The sequence below is a fragment of the Epinephelus fuscoguttatus genome, linkage group LG6 (genome assembly GCF_011397635.1).
Source record: "Epinephelus fuscoguttatus linkage group LG6, E.fuscoguttatus.final_Chr_v1".
In the NCBI taxonomy this organism is placed as follows: domain Eukaryota; kingdom Metazoa; phylum Chordata; class Actinopteri; order Perciformes; family Serranidae; genus Epinephelus; species Epinephelus fuscoguttatus.
Genome location: NC_064757.1, coordinates 32468814 through 32487210, shown reverse-complemented (window position 1 = coordinate 32487210; position 18397 = coordinate 32468814). Strand labels below are relative to the sequence as shown.

The 18397-nt window shown below is 42.1% G+C and overlaps 1 protein-coding gene across 8 annotated transcripts in view; it reads right to left on the bottom strand.

Moving 5' to 3' along the window:
- LOC125890027 (rho guanine nucleotide exchange factor 28-like) overlaps nt 1–18397 on the bottom strand; it is a 61508-nt gene that overhangs the window by 29936 nt on the left and 13175 nt on the right. For 6 of the 8 annotated variants that reach the window (XM_049578402.1, XM_049578405.1, XM_049578406.1 and 3 more), the window contains exons 8-12: nt 16987–17062; nt 14595–14635; nt 12710–12782; nt 814–935; nt 251–633 (exon numbers count right to left, since the gene is read on the bottom strand). In XM_049578402.1, the coding sequence (XP_049434359.1) occupies nt 251–633; nt 814–935; nt 12710–12782; nt 14595–14635; nt 16987–17062 (695 nt within the window). Of the gene's footprint in view, nt 1–250; nt 634–813; nt 936–9142; nt 9604–12709; nt 12783–14594; nt 14636–16986; nt 17063–18397 lie in introns of those variants that run through there. The other 2 variants (XM_049578411.1, XM_049578412.1) reach the window with 2 other exon arrangements.

The following is an 18397-nucleotide window of genomic DNA, read 5'->3' as shown; positions in this document are numbered from 1 at the left end:
AATTCCAAGCAGATGTTACCTTTGTTGTCTCGGAATGGGTTAGTCACGGGAAGGTGACAGCAAGTTTAAGAATTGGTGTACTGATCTTGTTTTTCCAAAATGAAGGGAAACAAGTTGGCCATAATGCAGCATGTTTGTTCTCTCACTTTAAAATATAAAACTCAATTAGTTGTGATGCAATCACGTTAAAAGTGTTGCAATTAAATATATAAAAGTTCACAGATTGAGTGCCTTTGATTTTCTGTCCTACCTCAGGCCACGGCTCGCCTCAGTCAGGCTGCATCCTCTGTGGTTCAAAGCGGGAGAAACTGGCAAACAAGGCTGCATCTGACGCCTCTGAGCTCCCTCAAACAAACGGAAGGCGGAAGCCAGGGGGGAGGAAGGAAAAGACGGGGAAGAAGTAAAGGGAGAGGGGGGAGAGATGCGAGGAGATGGCTCCTTGTGATTCTCCAGGCTGGGGCCTTGGACTCCCCTCTCTCCATTGTGGGGTGAGGATGGGTGCCGGTTCTGGGGGCAGTTCCCTGAGTCAGGGGGGGTCCTGGGGGAGAAGTCCCAGCATGGGCTGCCAACATGGGGGGCAGGGATACCCTCCTCCTCCCCTGGAGAGCGGTATTTAATGTCAGCGTCGTCCACCTGGAACAGAGAAGTGAGAAAGTGAAGGAACCATTACACAGGCTGAGTTGTGGCTCCTGTAATGGAACATTTTACATCATATGAGCTAAGTCTGCTTTTAATTTAATGTTATAAACCATTTTACTGATGTACATTGTATACTGTCACACAGAAAGAAACACTCATTTCAGGCCGACTCACCTGATCCACCAGCATGGCGTTGGCGTACACTCTGTCTTTGCCGTGTATCATCGCCTGCAGTCTGGCAGCGGCAGCCAGCGTTGGGGACAGGGCCTGGCTCTCCCGTATGGACTGGCTCTTCTCTACAGAGAGGAAGGGAGCCACAGAGAGAGAGAGAGAGAGAGAGAGAGAGAGAGAGAGGGGATTTTTCAATATTACATTTGGTTTCCACAGCAACACCAAATAACTTTTCACAAACACAGGAAGTGATGTAGACATCCTGGGCAGTTGCATGTCATTGTTCAGCACTCAGACTCTCTTATGAGTGTGTGTGTCTTTCTGAATGACTCTTTGCACACACGTAAATGGGCGTGCTTGGAGTTGTGAGTGGCCATCTGTAGGCATGTTTCTTCCCCACCCTGCCTTCAATGCAGCGGGCGAGTGGAAATAACTCCCGGTGAGCACACAGTAGCATTGAGAGGAACCCTTTCAACACAGTAGAGTCACTGTGAGCAGCAGCCTGGTTTTTGCTGTTAAACAGGGGGAAACACTCCTGCTCTCAAAACACACACAGCCCCCTCTGGGATGTTGCTCTGTGCAAAACACAGCTTCTCCACAACACAACTTTTGGAAAGTATTTTGGGTTAGAAAACAACCTACAGGTTCGCACAAACACAAAGAGGCTGAACTTTACTTGCCACGGCACTAATTACAACAAACCTTTGATTCATGCAACACAGTTAAGAATTGTTTAAGCTTTTTGCATTTGCATTTTTGCTTTTTTCTTTATTGATTATTCTGCCTATTATTTTCTTTATTAATCAATTAATTGTTTTGTCGATAGGTATCAGAAAATAGTGTAAAAGGCCCTGTGTAATTTCCCAACCCAAGGTGACGTCTTCAAATGGTACGTCTAATCCGAACAAAAGTAAAAAAAAAAATCAAACGCTACCCAGTATGTTATCAAATATAACAAGGAGAAGCATCAAATTCCCAGACTGATGGCGTATGAAATCAGCTAATATCTGGCTTTTATGCCTGAAAACTAAAAATGACTAAAATGACTATTAAATTATGAAATTGGTTGTTAATTTATTTTCTGTCAATCGACTAATCGACTAATCTTTGCAGCTGTATTGTAAGGAAACGTGATTTAACAAAATAAACGGTAATTTGCAGTGGTGAAATTAGAAAAAAAACAACCCTTGGCTTGTGCGAAATCATAATATTGTAAAATTCTAACTCCGTAACATGTCAGTGTAAAGCGAGAATAGTTAAACAGTGTACATACTGCATGCCTGTATGGGTACATATGATATACATGATATATATACCTGATATATATAGTTCTGATTTTTTTATATGAAGTTGTATGAGGTACTTATCCATAGTCAGTGTTCTACTGCTCACCAGACCTTTCTCAAGAAGAGAAAGGTCTGGCTGGGCTGACTCTCACTTTAAGATTGGAGAAAAAAAACGCCCCGGCTGCTTGTATTTCTTTCAACCAATCACAATCGTTCTTGGCGGTGCCACAGCAACGGTGTGCTTGCAAAAATATTGCCGGGGGGAAACAGGTTTTGGTGTAACACGCCCACAAAAATATCACCTACAGGACGGGAACCATGGCAGAAAAATGGCTACATCCCCGCAAGATTAAACACCGCAAAAGTTAGTAAAGGACGTGTTGAAAACTGCAACCGGAGGTGGTAGGGCGGGACTTCAGCGGGTGGCTCGTTCCGCCCAATGAGAGGCTGATCTTTGTAGCGAACTTCCACCCACTCAGACTAGTGTTCTACCTACAGTACATGTACGTCAGCATGCCCCCTGTTTGGAGAAGCAGATGGGAGTACCACCACAGAAGATATACAATGTTCTGCTATGGATGGAGGTTAGCAGCAAAAGGTATTTTACTCACTTAAAAACAGTCCTACCTTAAAAAAAAACAAAAAAACAACAATATCAGTTTAAGTGGGCCCTATATTGAAAATATTTTCATTGCTTTACCTTGCTGAAAGGCAGCCCCTTTTTTGGCACTGCATTTTCTCAACCGTAGAACTTTGGTATTCCTACACGAGCGCATCTGTGCTGCGTACTGTATTCCGACACAGTACAAGTACTGTCTGATGGAAAGGTAAAGCAGTCAAAATATTCTCAATACATTGTCCACTTAGGCTGACATTGTTTTTTTTTTGTATGTAGAAGTTTTTTAAGCAGCTAAAATACAATTTACCTCTACCTCCATCCCCAGCAGTACATTCCCGAGCTTCTTTGGTGATACTCCCGTCTGCTTCTCCAAACAGGGGGCGTGCCAACTTACAGCTACTGAAGGTAATACACTAACTATGGATAAGAACCTCATACAGCCCCACTTCCAAAAATCCGAGCTATCCCTTTAAACAGAATGCTTACTGTCCTCAATAAAAGACAAAGGTTCATTTGCATGAGCTATAAACTGGCAGGAATAACAATTGAAAACGAAGGTTTGGGATCATGTCATATGATCAAAAGCTCCAAAACAGCAACTTAATGGATTTTAAGGCGTGATTCTTTGTCAACTGTTGCTTTCAAGGTCAAAAATGAACACAAATGTAAAGACAACAAGGACACAACATTGTTAAATGTTTCCAGCAAAAATGGAAACATCTGTATTTCCCTGACTACTAGGAAACTTCCATCAGCTGAAGAAGATCATGTGATATAGTCAAAAGCTTAAAACAGCTACTAAATGGACCATGAGGTGAGATTGTTTTGTAAGCTGCTTTTTAAAAGGTCAAAAATGAACTTTGGTAATCAAAGGCTCAAACTCAGTCTTGTGTGCAGCTTCAGTAGTTTCTACTGTGTGTTCGAGTTCATAACAGTGTTTGAGTTTTCTGTCAAAATTTGTCCTTTTTTTAAAAAAAAAAAAATATCTCAGCTCCACACTCACTGTGTGGCCTGTGTGTTACATCTGAGTCCTGTATAGTTATTTGTGAGAGGTTGATTTTGAATGGTGTCAAAACCAATCAAAAATGAACCAGCATTCTGGTCTACTGACTTTTTTCACTCCTAATTTGTTGCAGCTACAAGTCTGCCATCTGTGGTGAAATGTAGATCTCTGTTTCTTCCTTAGCAATCATCTTTGAAGTATCAAGTAGTACAAAACAAATTGGTCTGAGTAGTGCTAGGACTGGATCATAGCAGTCATGCTGGCAGGTCTCAGGTCTTTCAGCTCCAAAGGCTCCCAGTTGAGGATAGAGCATGTTATATCCAACTTAATATGGTCTATAGGTTCTTAAATAGCAAAGCCCCCAATTACGTCAACAATTATTTTACAACAAAAGGGCTGGCATGCTGTGTAATCTTAAATAAAAAAAAATACAGTGATTAGTAAATCCTTCCAGACCTACATTCAATTGAATACAGTCCAAAGACAAGATATTAACTGTTTAAACTGATAAAATGTTTTTGTAAATTTACACTCATTCTGCATTTGTTGGCTGCAAAACCAAAAAAAGGGCATGTTTACCACTGTGTTACATCACCTTTTCTTTTAACAACACTTGGGAAGCATTCGGGAACTGAGGACTTCAGTTGCTCGACAGTCTGGGGTCTGCACTGTCAGATTTTGTGCAGGCGGGCCAGTCTAGCACCTGCACTCTTTTACTACGAAGCCACACTGCTGTAACACGTGCAGAATGTGGTTTGACATTGTCTTGCTGGAATAAACAGGGATGTCCCTGAAAAAGATGTCTTCTGAATGGCAGCATATGTTGCTTCAAAACCCTCTATGCATTCATGGTGCCTTCACAGATGTTCAAGTTACCTGTGGTGTCACTAATACAGCACCCATACCATCACAGATGCTGGCTTTAATCTTTCTGTTTGCCCCCACAGTTTTTCCACAAAGTGACCATCCTTGCATGTGAACAACTGAGCCTTTCGAGGATCCCCCTTTCATGCCAAATTAGGATACATTAATCTGTTCCCTGTTAACCAGTTTACCTGTGAAATGTTCCAAACTGGTGTTTTGAGCATTCACAAACTTTCCCAGTCTTTTACTGCCCCTGTCCCAACTGTTCTGGAATCCTGTCTTTGTACCTTAATCAGTTGAATATAGGTCAAAAAAGATTTCTATTTTTGTGTTACACAGTGTCTAAAGTTTTTTGGAATTAGGGTTGTAAGAGGTTAGAAGAAAACCATAATCACAGTATCAGAGATAGGGTAGCTAACCTGAGTCTTTACAGATTCAAAACCATGATGGGTAAGGTTTCTTTTGTCTGAGCTGGTGATACAGGGTGGTAAAAAATGCCTCTTGCAATAAAGGAGGTGCAGAACCCACAAGCCTTTAAGAAAATGTTCGAACACAGGCTGCTGGAAAGCATTGGCAAATAAGGTCATGGTTGTTTTGTACATTGAAATTGGGGTTCTTATAAAAACAAAGAATGTATATGTGTATTTTTGTTTTTTACTGGCATGTACATCTGTGGTTGGGTTGCTGTGATGGGATGCGGCATGTTGTGGTCGAGCATATTCCGCTTTTGACTGTCTAAATTTTGTTGTGTAGTGGTAGGTCTGATGGAAGATCAGGGACCATGATGTTATCCTTGACGATGTTATATACGCCTGAACTGCTGTATTTGAGTTTTCCAAAACTAAACTAAACTAAACTAAACATCTGAAAGTTTTAGGCTGCAAAACACAAATCATATCTAGCCAGTCATGAACAGAACTAAGTAAACCACATCACCAAATTACAAGGTACCTACCCCCCTCACTACTCCTTAGTCTAACCCCCTCAGTGCTCCAGTGGAACTTCTAAGTAAGCACACAGAAACAGATTGTGTTCAATTCAGCGGCTCACAGGTATGACATCAGTATGAATGTGATGTGCAGCAATGAAAAGGAGATTTCACAATCTGCAAACCACTTGCTGGGGAAAAAAGAACTTTAAACCACATCAGCAACCAGTGCTAACCGTGCAGTACTCATCACACTAACCAGAAGAGGCAGCCTCATTAGCTCAGTTATATTATTATGCTTCTAATGATAGTCTCACCTTACGCTGGCCAAGCCATGCCTGAAACAATGCCAGCGGTGCGAAAACATGTCTTTGGCACTGCTGTTGTTTCCACCTAAACTCATCAAGCAGATATTAAACCGAGACAAATTCAGAGTTTATCCATAGTTTCCAAGCTGCCAGCACCACAGCAAGACCAGAGAAGTCCAGCATCTGTAGCGGAGAGTAAATCAGGCCGACAATTGGCTGTGCTTCCTGTAGGTGGTGAGCCCAATAAATCTGAGAGGCAACGGGGAGTCAAGCAGACATTGATGAGGACACCAGATGAGTCCTGTTCCATCCACGAAAAATGTAAATATATAGACTCAGGTTGAGACACTGCAGGATATACAGAGTCCACTCCACATCAATCCTCAAGTTATGAAGTGTATCTCAAACTGCATCAAATCTCCCAGAACTTAAATAGCAAAACAGCAAAATATAAAAATTACAACCTGTTCTTCTGTTGTTAAAAAAACATTCTGGATCCTTTTAGTTTCACATGAAAACATTACGTCTAGCTACATACCACCTCCACAAAGTCACCTTAGACCTTCTATTGTGTGCCGTAGGATTAGTTTTACTTCCACATCAAATCCAAAGACGGGGTCAGACTCTGGATGTGGGTCAAACCGCTGTTTGAAAGCAGATACCATTTCATATGAGCCCACTTAAGGAACTTGACAGACAGGCCTAATAGCTAAGGCTCTGGGCCAGGTCCAAAGCCACAGCTGGCTGCCACAGGCCTGATCATTCACACACCTCTGACCCATAAACACCGCCTCAGTGAACATTACTGTCAGGCACTGCGATCTGTGTTTAACATTAGTTAACCGGGGGAATAACAGAGGACCAGGGAGTTCATATTTCTAACAAGTTAGAGCCGGGCAAAATCAATCTTTCTGCCGCCTTTATCGCTGAGACGGAGATTGCTGTCCGCAGGTTGCCATTTCAGAGAGGGTTTCAAGGAATGCAGAGCAGTGCGTGGGGCTGTTTCTATAGGATTTTGCTCATAGAAGGTATATTTGGAGTGATGTGATATTCAGAGCATGTCCCTGAGCGAGAGCCAACCCTATACAGTAGCAGCGCCTGGAGCAGCAGCGGGGAGAGTAAAAGAGAGCCCGAGCTTCACAGACCCAGACAAAGACAGCAGTCAGTGCCAGGTTTCCAGACCAGGGCAGTTAAACACAGAGAGTGACCCTTCAACCCATGCACACCCCTGGGAGAGGGAGATCGAGGAAGGCAGGATGGAGAGGGGGGAGGCAAGGCTGTCACAAGGACTCTTTCTCAAGGTTTACCCTCTTTGGATGGTGCTGGTGTGCTGGACGCTGCAAAACAAAATGTTCAAGATAAATGGAGAATCGTAATTGTTAATTGCGTTAACACTTAGCTTGTTTATTATGAGTGTAAGGAGGTTATTTGTCTATGCTGTCCCTTCTTTTATGACGTAGATCACTTTCTAAGCACAGCTCCAAACAATTGTCACTTTGGCGAGAGCTGGGAGAAATTAGGAGCGGAGTAAAATAACAAGCCGAGTCTAAAGAAATCAAAACAAAGATTGTTATTACCTTATAAGATGGGGAGAGTTAATTATTTGACTTCAGTGTTCATGGAGGGTCGTTTAAATCATTAAAACAACTGTCCACCAAAATCCACAAACCCACTCTGAGTTATGACACCTGTGGTCAAACATCCCGGTCCAAGCATCACATTGTGCGTTCCCCGCTGTGTTTACATTTCAGTGCGTCACCCGGCTTGAGAGATCCAGGAAGAGGTAAACTAAGAGCTAACAGCGATCGGTCCTCAGAGTGGAGAAATAAACTTGCGGCTCCACACACCTGAAATCACATTTCACATTGCAGGTGCATTGTTACACCAGAGCTGTTTCACTTCAAATTCTGACTCTGAACATTTTCTAAATCCACTTTGAGAATACACGGTCAGTTTATAAAGTTTATACAGTGCCGCTGTTTCTGCTCTTCAGCGCCACTGCACAGACAGGCAGTGTGTATAAATTTTGCCGACGTCAATCACGATTAAGAAGCAATAACATGGATAATCTTGCAGAGGTTTATGGTGAAAGATGAGGAAAAGACCACTGGAGTTGAGCCATGACACAGAAATGGCAGTAACTCGATCTTCCTGTGTCTCTTTCTGTCTCTCTTCCCAACAAACACACACACAGGCACTTGCACACAAGCAATGAACTGTTTAACCATCCTGGTTTAATTTTGCTCTATTTTAAGCATTCACTTCTGCTCTCCCATGACTAATGATGAAGCAACAAGCTTGTGGGCCAAGTTTACGCACCAGGATTAACTTGATTTTGATTCGTCTTCTCATATATTGATAATAAACTGTGGAACATGCTGAACTTTAACTCCCACGACGTCTTGGTGACACAACACTGGTTATGATTATCAACTGCAGGTGCTTGAGCAGAAGTACATGCAAGGGTGTAGGTTTCATTTCAACACGGGGGGGGGGGGGCACATATGAAATGGGGGGTTTGGGGGGGACCAATGCACCAATTTTTGCCTTTTCTGCATCAAGTAAATAAAAGTCCTCTGCTGCTTACGTGTTTTTATTGAGGGAGACAAATGTTAAGGAGGACATGTCCTCTGCGTGCTGTCAGAAATCTATGCCTATAGGTATATGAAGGCACGCAGTTAAGTACTGGGCCCCTCTTTTGCACTTCCAGCAGTCACACGAGGCCACGACTCCTTAGCGGGGTTCATTCATGCACACAACACTGCGGACTGGGGATGTCGAAAGCACTCCATCAGCTTCGAGTGGACATCTGACATTCCCCGACACACTGTCAGATATCAGGTTACATCACCGGCAAACATGCAGTTATCTCACTGTGATTGACTCGATGCTGCAGAGGAGGCCTGGGAATAAGAATGTGTAATGGGAACAGTCTAATTTTAACTGTATTGTTCCACAGTGGAGAGTGCCAGGAGGGCAGTTTGTGGTAGAGTCTTCCATTTGCCATCTGTAACCGCTTTAAGAAAATAGAAGCAACTGAAAAGGGGAAAACTGAATGTGTACAAGATAGCAGCTATCTTTGTGACATTAAACCACACGCATCTCATGTCTCTCAAATACTGCAGCAATTAACACATCAGTGAGACTTTGTCCTCTCAATAACTCTCTAAGTCTCTAAATCTGTGAAATTAAAACTGTCAGCTCTAGTGGCTAATCAGAAACAAACCAAGAAGTAACAGTCAGTGTGACATGATGGGAAACACTGCTTATATAAATGAATATATTAATTCCACATCTATTAATTACAGCACCACTCAGTGTTACCTTTTTTGCCTGTCTTCTTGCGCATCCTCATTTTAGGGAAAGAAGGCCAGGAGTAGTTGAACGGAGAGTCCGAGTCAGAATCCATGATTTGCTATCTTCAAGAAAATCTTCATCCAAACAGCTCAGGGTGTTTGATAAATAAATGAACAGCACCTCAGTTTACATCCATTTCCCAGTGGCTGAACAGACTGCGGACTAGCTGCAACGTTCACTCTCCTTTTTCCAGAGCCTTGCTGTAGACACTCTGACACTTCAGGAGTGAGCCAGCATGTTCCTCTCTGTCTCCCCCAGCCACCCCTCCCCCTAAAATCCTCGCCTTCCCCCTCGACAACTCTGCACCAACTGTCCAACAGAGCCGGGACCGAACCTTGTCTTTTCCCTCTGCTCTTTTTCCTCAAGTTTTCTCTCTATCTAGCACTTTTTCCTTTCTTTCTGACTGCTCTTCTCAAATCTATGTGTCTCTACAGTCTGTCTCTGTCCCCCTCAGTCACTCATCTACCACACACAGTACAGGGGGAGAGGGAGAGGGATCAGCACATGCTGACAGGAGCAGGGGGGAGGAGTATATTGACTGCCGGAAAGAGTGACTGAAGGAGGGAGAGAAACAGACAGAGACAAAGTCAAACATAGGAGTGACTTCAGAACCTTCAGCAAAGACAAACATGAGGGCAGACAGCTTAGCAGAGGTGAGTCTCAGACTCGGGAGAAATCATTAACCCTGTGAGTTCATGATTGTCTCAGAGACATGCCAGGCTGCAGAGCTGCGAGCCATGCTCCCCAAATATGTCTGATGCCACGTCTGAAGAGAGTCCTTCTCAATCACTCCATTCTCGCAGTCTCTTTCTCTATATTTTAGCATGTCAAAGCCAAGCTGAGGGGGGAAAGGGGTTCGGAGCTTGGAGGGGGGGAGCAGTCTGCCAGGTCAGCAGCCTCACCATGGAGACAGCAGTAAGAGCCGCTGCTGTTTTCTTCTTCCATGCAGTTTTTTTCTCTCCCCCCTTTCCCTCCTCTTGCCAACTTGCAGGAGTACAGTGCTCCATTTGCAGCAGCGAGGAATAAAGTAAGTTTGGCTAGAGGTGGTAAAAGTGACAGAAGGGGATGGTGAAGGGGGTTTAAGAGACAAATCAGACAATGGCACTGTGGAAAGACACCAAACACGGGTTTATAAATGCACATAAATGAAGGAATGTGATAAAAAAGGAGAGAAAAGAGGGATGAGAAGGGTTTTGTAGGCAGAATATATGCAGAGGAGGAAAACAGAGGTACACTGAGACTATAGAAAGTAGTTTGTGTGTGTGTCTGACGATGTGTGTGTGCATGGGGAGGGGTGTTGGCACTGTACTAGTGAACATTAATGCTGCCTTTGTGGGGTCTGTGTGAGGTTTAAGCCTTTTTTCCGTTCTCCAATTAGATCCCTCAGCCGGGGTCGGAGACTCTTGTTAGCGTTCCCGGCGATGCACTCATCGTCTGTTGTCACCCTGCCAAACTATCCATATCATAAATCCCTTTCTCTTGCTCACTCTTTTTTCCGCTATAACACGCACACATGCACGCACGCACACACACCACTCTCACACTCATCCACTCTCCTCTCCCTGGGGATCTCAACAGGCTGCTGTAGAACTGCATTCAGTAAAGCCCTGGCAACCCCCATTCAGCCACAAACACCCCCTTTTTCACTTCCCCATACCCCTTGCCCCCTTTAGAGAGCTCTTCCCAACCGCATTCTCCCTCTCAAACACACAAGTGCACACACACACACACACACACACTGACAGCACGCACGCACGCACGCACGCACGCACACACACACACACACACACACACACACACACACACACACACACACACAGACACACACACACACACACACACACCTCCTTCCTTTCTTCAGCTGTGGAGAGCAGAGCTCCTCGGGATGAAGTGGCATTTGCTGTTTGTTCACTAAACTCACATCAAAATGCTGACCTGGGAGGATGGGACTTGGGGGCATGAGTGCATGAGTCTGTCTGTTTGTGCATGTATGTAGGTATTTGGGGGAAAGTGTGTGTTTTGGGTGGGGTATTTGAATTTCGGGGGCATTATGAGGGCAGAGGTGGGGGAAGAGGAGAGAGGCGAAGGATGGGAGACAAGAGAGAGAAGCTTGGCTTTTCTTAAAAGCTTTTCTGACTTTTACACTGACACTGCAAACCTTGTACAACCTGCTACAGCACATGTGCATGTAATTACAGTGATGGCAGTGAAGTTTAAGTCCTTTAAATTGGAGAGAGGAAAGAGTTGACATCAAGAAGACAGGGGGAACATGACAGCTACCCTCAAAATTCCTCATCCCTCGCTGAAGCTCTGAATACAGAAGTTCTGTCTGTCTATTTGATGACGCATTAGCTCAATGATAAAAACAGACTGGAATCGCAGTATATGCTTCACTTCTTTGTTAAAAAAAATAAAAACCTGCCGGTCACTCGTTATGCCCGACAGCTTAGGAATGTCTAATGAAGAACTGAAATTCCTCAAAGGTCAAATAGGCATTGTAATCCCGGAATAAAAACATGTAGAAATCCTGAGTCACTTTCAGTTTGAGCTATTTTTTTTATTTATTTTGAACATGGCATTGAGGGGAAACTGCGGAGAAAACAGGATTCTGGTGACCAGCATTATTCATCAAAACCACAAAAAAGTGTTTGAAGGGACCAGTCGAGGTCACAGGCATGCGGTCATCAAAGACCAGAAAATGTGAAAATCCTCAAGCAGCCAACACACACACACACACACACACACACACACACACACACACACACACACACACACACACACACACATATGCACACTGAGAAAATGGCTAAACCATATAGCATGGAAAACAACACCAGCCACAGGAAGTTCAGATTGCAGATGTCCAGTGCCAAGTGTTATAAAGCCTGAGGCCTCAGCTTGTAACCGCAGCATTCTTACACTGAGGCATCAGTCTGCTCTGCAGCAACATGAGCCAATTATTAACCCGCAGGATGTTCCCACTCTCAAATCCGTCCATTCCCGTCCAGAAGTAGATCAGCGTAAAGCCACCTTGGGCCACATAGTAAGGATTCATTTCTGTCCCGCTGTCAATGCTGGCAGGAATAGGATGACGCAGGATTGTTCTCTACATGTCGCATTAACAAGATTCCTTCTCAGTGGCCTAATCACTGTAAACACAGAGTGACAAGACTCCAAAAACTCCAGAGGGAGGGGGGGCAAGAGAAGCCAGGGGGCTGAAATGTGATCCTATAGTCCGTGGGGATGGTAGACAGCCATAGTCCAGAGGATTAGAGTTGAGTTCCAAGTTCTGTTCAGGAAAGGAAACGTTTCCTGCAGTTGGACTCACTTAATGATTAGAAGCTACTTGGATAACTTCCTATGAATATAACGCCACCTAAAACAACAATGATTACTTTCAGTCTGCTCAAAACATGATCTGCAGCTGAGGCACCGCAAACTCTAAAATTAAAACCATATCTAAAAGCAGGCTTCTGAGAAAGGAACCTCGCTCAGATGGGAAGTTTAAAAAGACTTTAAAAATAAAATCCTTACCAGAGTCAGACTGTGATGGGTCGTCCTCCTCGTCCACTTCATTCAGGCAAAACATCAGCGGCTCCTCATAGTCCTGAAGCAACAGAAGAGCTTTCACTAAGCAGCAGGCACATTTCCACAGTGAGCCTTTCTCATCAGGCTACAAGCACACCACAAAAAATGGAGTCGAGCTAAGTACAAAAACACAAGTGCCTAGGTGTGTGACAGAGAAGGATCAATTAGGTAACCATCTGTATCACATAAAACAGCTCCTATTGGATGACCAGAGTCATGTGCACACGCCACACCTCTCAAAACATGAAACACACACTTGACCGCTCACAAAGTCCGCCATTCAGTGGCGTGTGCAAGGTGCCAACTCCAACACCTTAACAATAAAAGTGAAACAATGTGGAGCATTGAGAGGCAGTCGGTGCCACTGCCTGATGCAGATGTTGATGGAGATTAAATGGAGCTTTGAGAGTTTAAAATGTGAAAATAGATATCCAGTTTTTTAAGTTGCACCTGTTGTTGGCAGAAAATGAGGAATCTTTTGGAGGGATAGGTTGTGATTTATGCTTATAACTGGCTCATCTCATCAGAGAAAGCACTGTAAAGGAACACGTCATCCTCCAAATGACCTTTTGTATGTCGCTCACCTTGTGTTACCTTAAATTTTCTGAGGAAAACTTTACTCTTGCATGCCTCCACAGTCAACAAAGAATCCAAAAAATCCTCATGAACTGGAGTCACAGGGGTCCACAGTTTACAAGAGCAAAAATATATCAAGACATTCATTTACAACCTCTTACACAACTTGTGCAGTATAATCTCAGTCTCATTTATCCAGTTGTACACTCAGTACTGCCCAAACAGACGGCCCCTTCCGACCTTGAACTGAAATAAAAAAACTTATCTTTGCTCTCTTCAAAGCCAAAATCCACTGACAAATCATTTATTTTAGCTTGCTGAACACGGGAGCTGCCAGTCTTCCACTGCCTTGATCATTTATATTCACTGCATTAATCTTCTCTTGGCTACTGCAACTCTCTGTACAGGTGTGTCAGCCTGTCATCTTTGTCTCGCCTGCAGCTGGAGCAGAATGCTGCGGCGAGACTCCTCACTGGCATCCCTGCACTGGCTACCTATCAAATACAGGATTGATTTTAAGGTTCTTTTATTTGCTTTTAAAGCCATACATGGGCTACTCCAGCATATTGCTGGATGTCGTTGCCCCTACCACAACTCCCAACCTCTTAACCTCTTGTCCCATGATCGAGGCTGGTGGGTAAAGGAAGATTGGCCTTTGCGGCAGCTGCCCCAAAGCTTTAGAATAGCTTTTCACTTGTAATAAAATGCTCCATCTCCACTGACACTTTTAAGACAAATCTTAAAATGTACATATTTTCAATGGCCTTTTTTGTTCGTAGTGGTTTTAATCTTTTTTTTTTTTCAAGGTATGTAATTGTTCTTACTGGTGTTATTTTGTTTTATATTTGTGTACATGTTATATTGCTATAAATCTGTGTGTCATTGTTTTAATTTGTACAGCACTTTGGTCAGCTGTGGTTGTTGATTTGATTTTGTTTATGGTATTGTGTGACTCTGGTGAATCCGAGCTAACCCTTTAAAACACCAACAATGGACAAGTTGTGCGAGAGTGTGTAAGCAGATGTTCTGATATCGTTGATATAGTTTTGCTGCCTGTCACTTAATATTAATAAAGAATTTTCTCAGTTTTTTTTAAAATTCTTTGTTCAAAGAAGGCATGCAAGAAAAAAGTTTAGTCTAGTTTCCTCTGTATTCTTTTAACAAATGTGAGATTTACAACATGCATAATATATATCCTGGTCATATTTCAGTCCATAGCTTTCTGCCTATGTGAAATATTATATCAAATACTCACATTTTCTTCTACTGCAGCTCCATTGATATCAGAGTACAGTGCTGTAAGAGGAGAAAACATACTTAGATGCAGACATACAGCAGCTATTAAACTTCAAAAGAGGCTCAAGAAAAAGCAGATGTTTGTCAGTTTTTAATGATGTATGTGCCATGTAAAAACTCTTTTTTCATAACCTGGGGAGATCTTTACCGTGTGGCCTCTCCTTTCCTTTCATTTAAGATCAAAGGACACGGTGTATGATTGCTTACTAAAAAACAAAGCAGCGACGCCTAGAAATTAGTGTATGGGTGGTTTGATACAAAGCCTGGGGTCATGTAAAAATATAAAGGCATATAAATGTAGGAGAGGGAAGGAGGAAAGGATGTATAGTTTGGGAGGGAAACTCAGGGACAAAATATACAAGAGAAGAGGAAGAACAAACAGTAAAGGCTGAGAAAGGAGAAGATGTAAAGTACTGAAAAAGACTAAACAACAACTCTAATCTGACAAAGGTCTTTCTGTGCCTCAGTATGATACCATAAAACACATTCACTCAAGTCTGATACAGTGATGCCAGCTGGCTCCACAGCAAGAGGCAGAGAGCCAGAGAGACCGAGGGTACAAGGAAACAACCTCGTAAAGGAGAGGGTGACCTTCCAAAATTCATCCTTTGACTAACTAGATGTTCTATTTACATTTTTATTGATTATCTCAATTTATATACCCATGAATATTACTGACACGTGCATAGAAACAAAAGATGCGGCAATTTATGACTATTTTCATCATCCACTATCCGTTGATGATAAAATATTAGAAAATTTTAAAATAAAAAAAGCCCAGAGTCAAAGATAATATCTCTAAATTGCTTGTTGTGTCCAAACAACCAGAGATGGAAGAAGTATTCAGATCCTTCACTTGAGGAGAAGTACTGAAACCACACTGTAAAAACACTCTACAAGTTAAAGTGCCGTATTCAAAACCTTACTCAAGAAAAATCAGCTAAATGTACTTAAAGTATGAAAACGAAAGTATTCATTACGCAGTCAATTGTTCCCTGTCAGTGTTATACTATATATATGATGTTTATGGATTATTATCATTGATGCCATAATGCGTATGTTGCATTTTACGGTGGTTGATGTTTAAGGTTGTGTTCATTTTAACTACTTCAAATCGTGTCCTACTGTGAGAACCATCTATCAGAACCAGAATCAGAAATACATTATTGATCCCGAGAGGAAATTGGGATTTGTCACAGTCCCTCTGATGTAAAGAACAGAGAGAATAGAGAAAGAAAAAGAGGATGAAATAGAAGTGTGTAAATACAGAGTAATAAAATAAAAAATAGAAATAAAAACGTGCATTATGTGCATTGTACTATCTCTAAAAGGTCTAACTTTTCATGGTGTCAGAAAAACAGCCCTGCTTCCAGCTCTGTGATGATTCATTTTTCATCTGATCCACGACAGTTTTTTAAATTGGATTATCTAGATTAAGAAGTAGGCAAATGTTCTCAACACATTGAAGACTATCTCATCCTTCAGTTTATAAGAAAAGAAATCTAAACCACACATCTGAAGATGTGTGGTTTTTACTGCACAGGAATGGGATGAAAAACTGTAATCTGTAAAGTCAGCAAAGCTGTCAAATCAATAAAGTGGAGTAAAAAGCACAATACTTCCATCTGAGATGTGGAGGAGTTGGAAATACTCACATAAAGAAAAAGTACTTTGAATTACTATTTAAGTATAGTAATGGAGTAAATGTATTTGGTAACATCCCACCACTGCAAACATCAGTTCAAAACAAAACATATTAAATGTGCAATGATACAAAGCAGAGGAAAGCAGTGAAGACATCTAAGAACCATGAAGTAATTGCCATTTTTCCTTGATAAATCAACCAATACCAACATTGTCTATCAATGAAATGACATACAAGTTGCTTAACTAATGGTTTCAGCACTAGTTATAAACATATAGCTTGCCTGCTCTGCAGGTTTGCACAATATACCAATGCAGGGATCAATATATTCCGAATTAAAACGCTGTGACTGAAGTCTTTGTTTTCTTATGATAATATAACCTTGTCACAATTCACACAAGATACTAGAATTGTCTTTGATGAAACAGTTTGATTCTCTCACAAGAATATTTTACTTTAATCTACTCTTTTACCCACTTTTATTGCTTTTTACAGACTTGCAATACCTTTAAACTGCCACAGGAGGGCAGTCAATATCTATCAATACTGTAGCCTGATACAAGTCACAGTTTCAAGCCTGCTAAACCACTTGAACAAAATGTAACAGAGCATTGCAACATAAAAGAGAAGAGTTACAACTGGATGGTTTAGTTTAACCAGGCCTCTCAAATCCCACAAAGCAGACAGATTAGGAAGTGTATGATACCGTTCTCTGTAGGATCATCCACCAGCTCCTCCTTCCCGAGGACGGTCTCCACACGCTCCCTCCTTAGAGCTTTGATCTGTGGGAGGAAAGGTGATGTTTCAGTAGGAGAATGCAGATATGTGAAATTACACGGTCTCCAAGAGGCTTTATTTTGATCATACTTTCAGGTACATTAGTTACCAGGGGTGGACTGACAACAAGAAGCAGCCCGTGGATTTGCTGTCATGCACAAACTAGCAGACTCTAACACACACAATCTTCACAGTACATATTGACACAAAGCACTCTATATTTACAGCAAACTAAATACACATAGAGAACACTATATTTGTGATTTCCTTTCTCAAGAGTAGGGAGTAAAATGTTGGGTTGGGGTCCAACATCAAGATACATTTGGCCAAATACCTCAATACTGATATTGTGACAATATTGCAGGGTTGATTATTGGTGCTTTCACAAAATATTTACACAAGATTTTACTAGATAGCCATCAGTAATGTGGATGGAATAACTAAAGCTCTATTCACACAGGGCTAGTATTAACTGAAATTGAAATAACCCCAACGTCTGTATTCCATGCAGCGCATTTGCACAGGATAAGTGAAGTCTGCATGTTACTGACATTATCCCCAAGATATGATGCACACAGTCATTTGTAAGTCCACTCTACACAACACAGAAACACTACACAGCACCACCAGTGGTGTTGTACAGTGTTAACCTCCTTTTTCTCCTTTATAAATGTGGGTTGAACAAATAGAACTGATTATGCCACACACTGTCACGTCATCCATCTCATCATCTTTGAGCCTCCTGCACCTCAAATGCTACTCAAAACTTCTAATGGAAGAAAGGCTGAATCGAGGCACGGAGAACACAAAAAAACTAAATACGACCTTAAATCACAGAGATGCCGATTCCCACAGGACTAATATTATTGCATGACCGCTGTGTTTGGTGAACTATGGTTGGTAATTTGTGGTGGAATTTTTAGTCCCCAGGTAATATTATATCCAATGCAAATGGGGCTTAAGTGAGTAAAGGCAAATATTAGAACAGCTAGAACAGTTTCTTAAGTTCAGAAAACTATATTACTTTACTGTAATGTAGCCTTATAACAAAGAAAAGACAACACTTACAGTATTATGATATCCAAAATCTAAGGAGATATCTAGTCTTGTATCCCATTATCAATATATTGTCCAATGCTTGTTTCATATGTCTGAGCTCCTGACATGAATGTTACATCAGCCAGTAAAGCCTTTTTCTTTTTTTAGAGCACCTTCTCTGCACTGCCGGCCGCAGGTTTTGTCTTTCTCTCCATGTTTCGGCAATAAGTGCTAGATTCTTTCAGGTTCAGTTGTGATGGCAACTGCTACCTGCTATTGTGGATTGCACCAGCCGTGTTGCA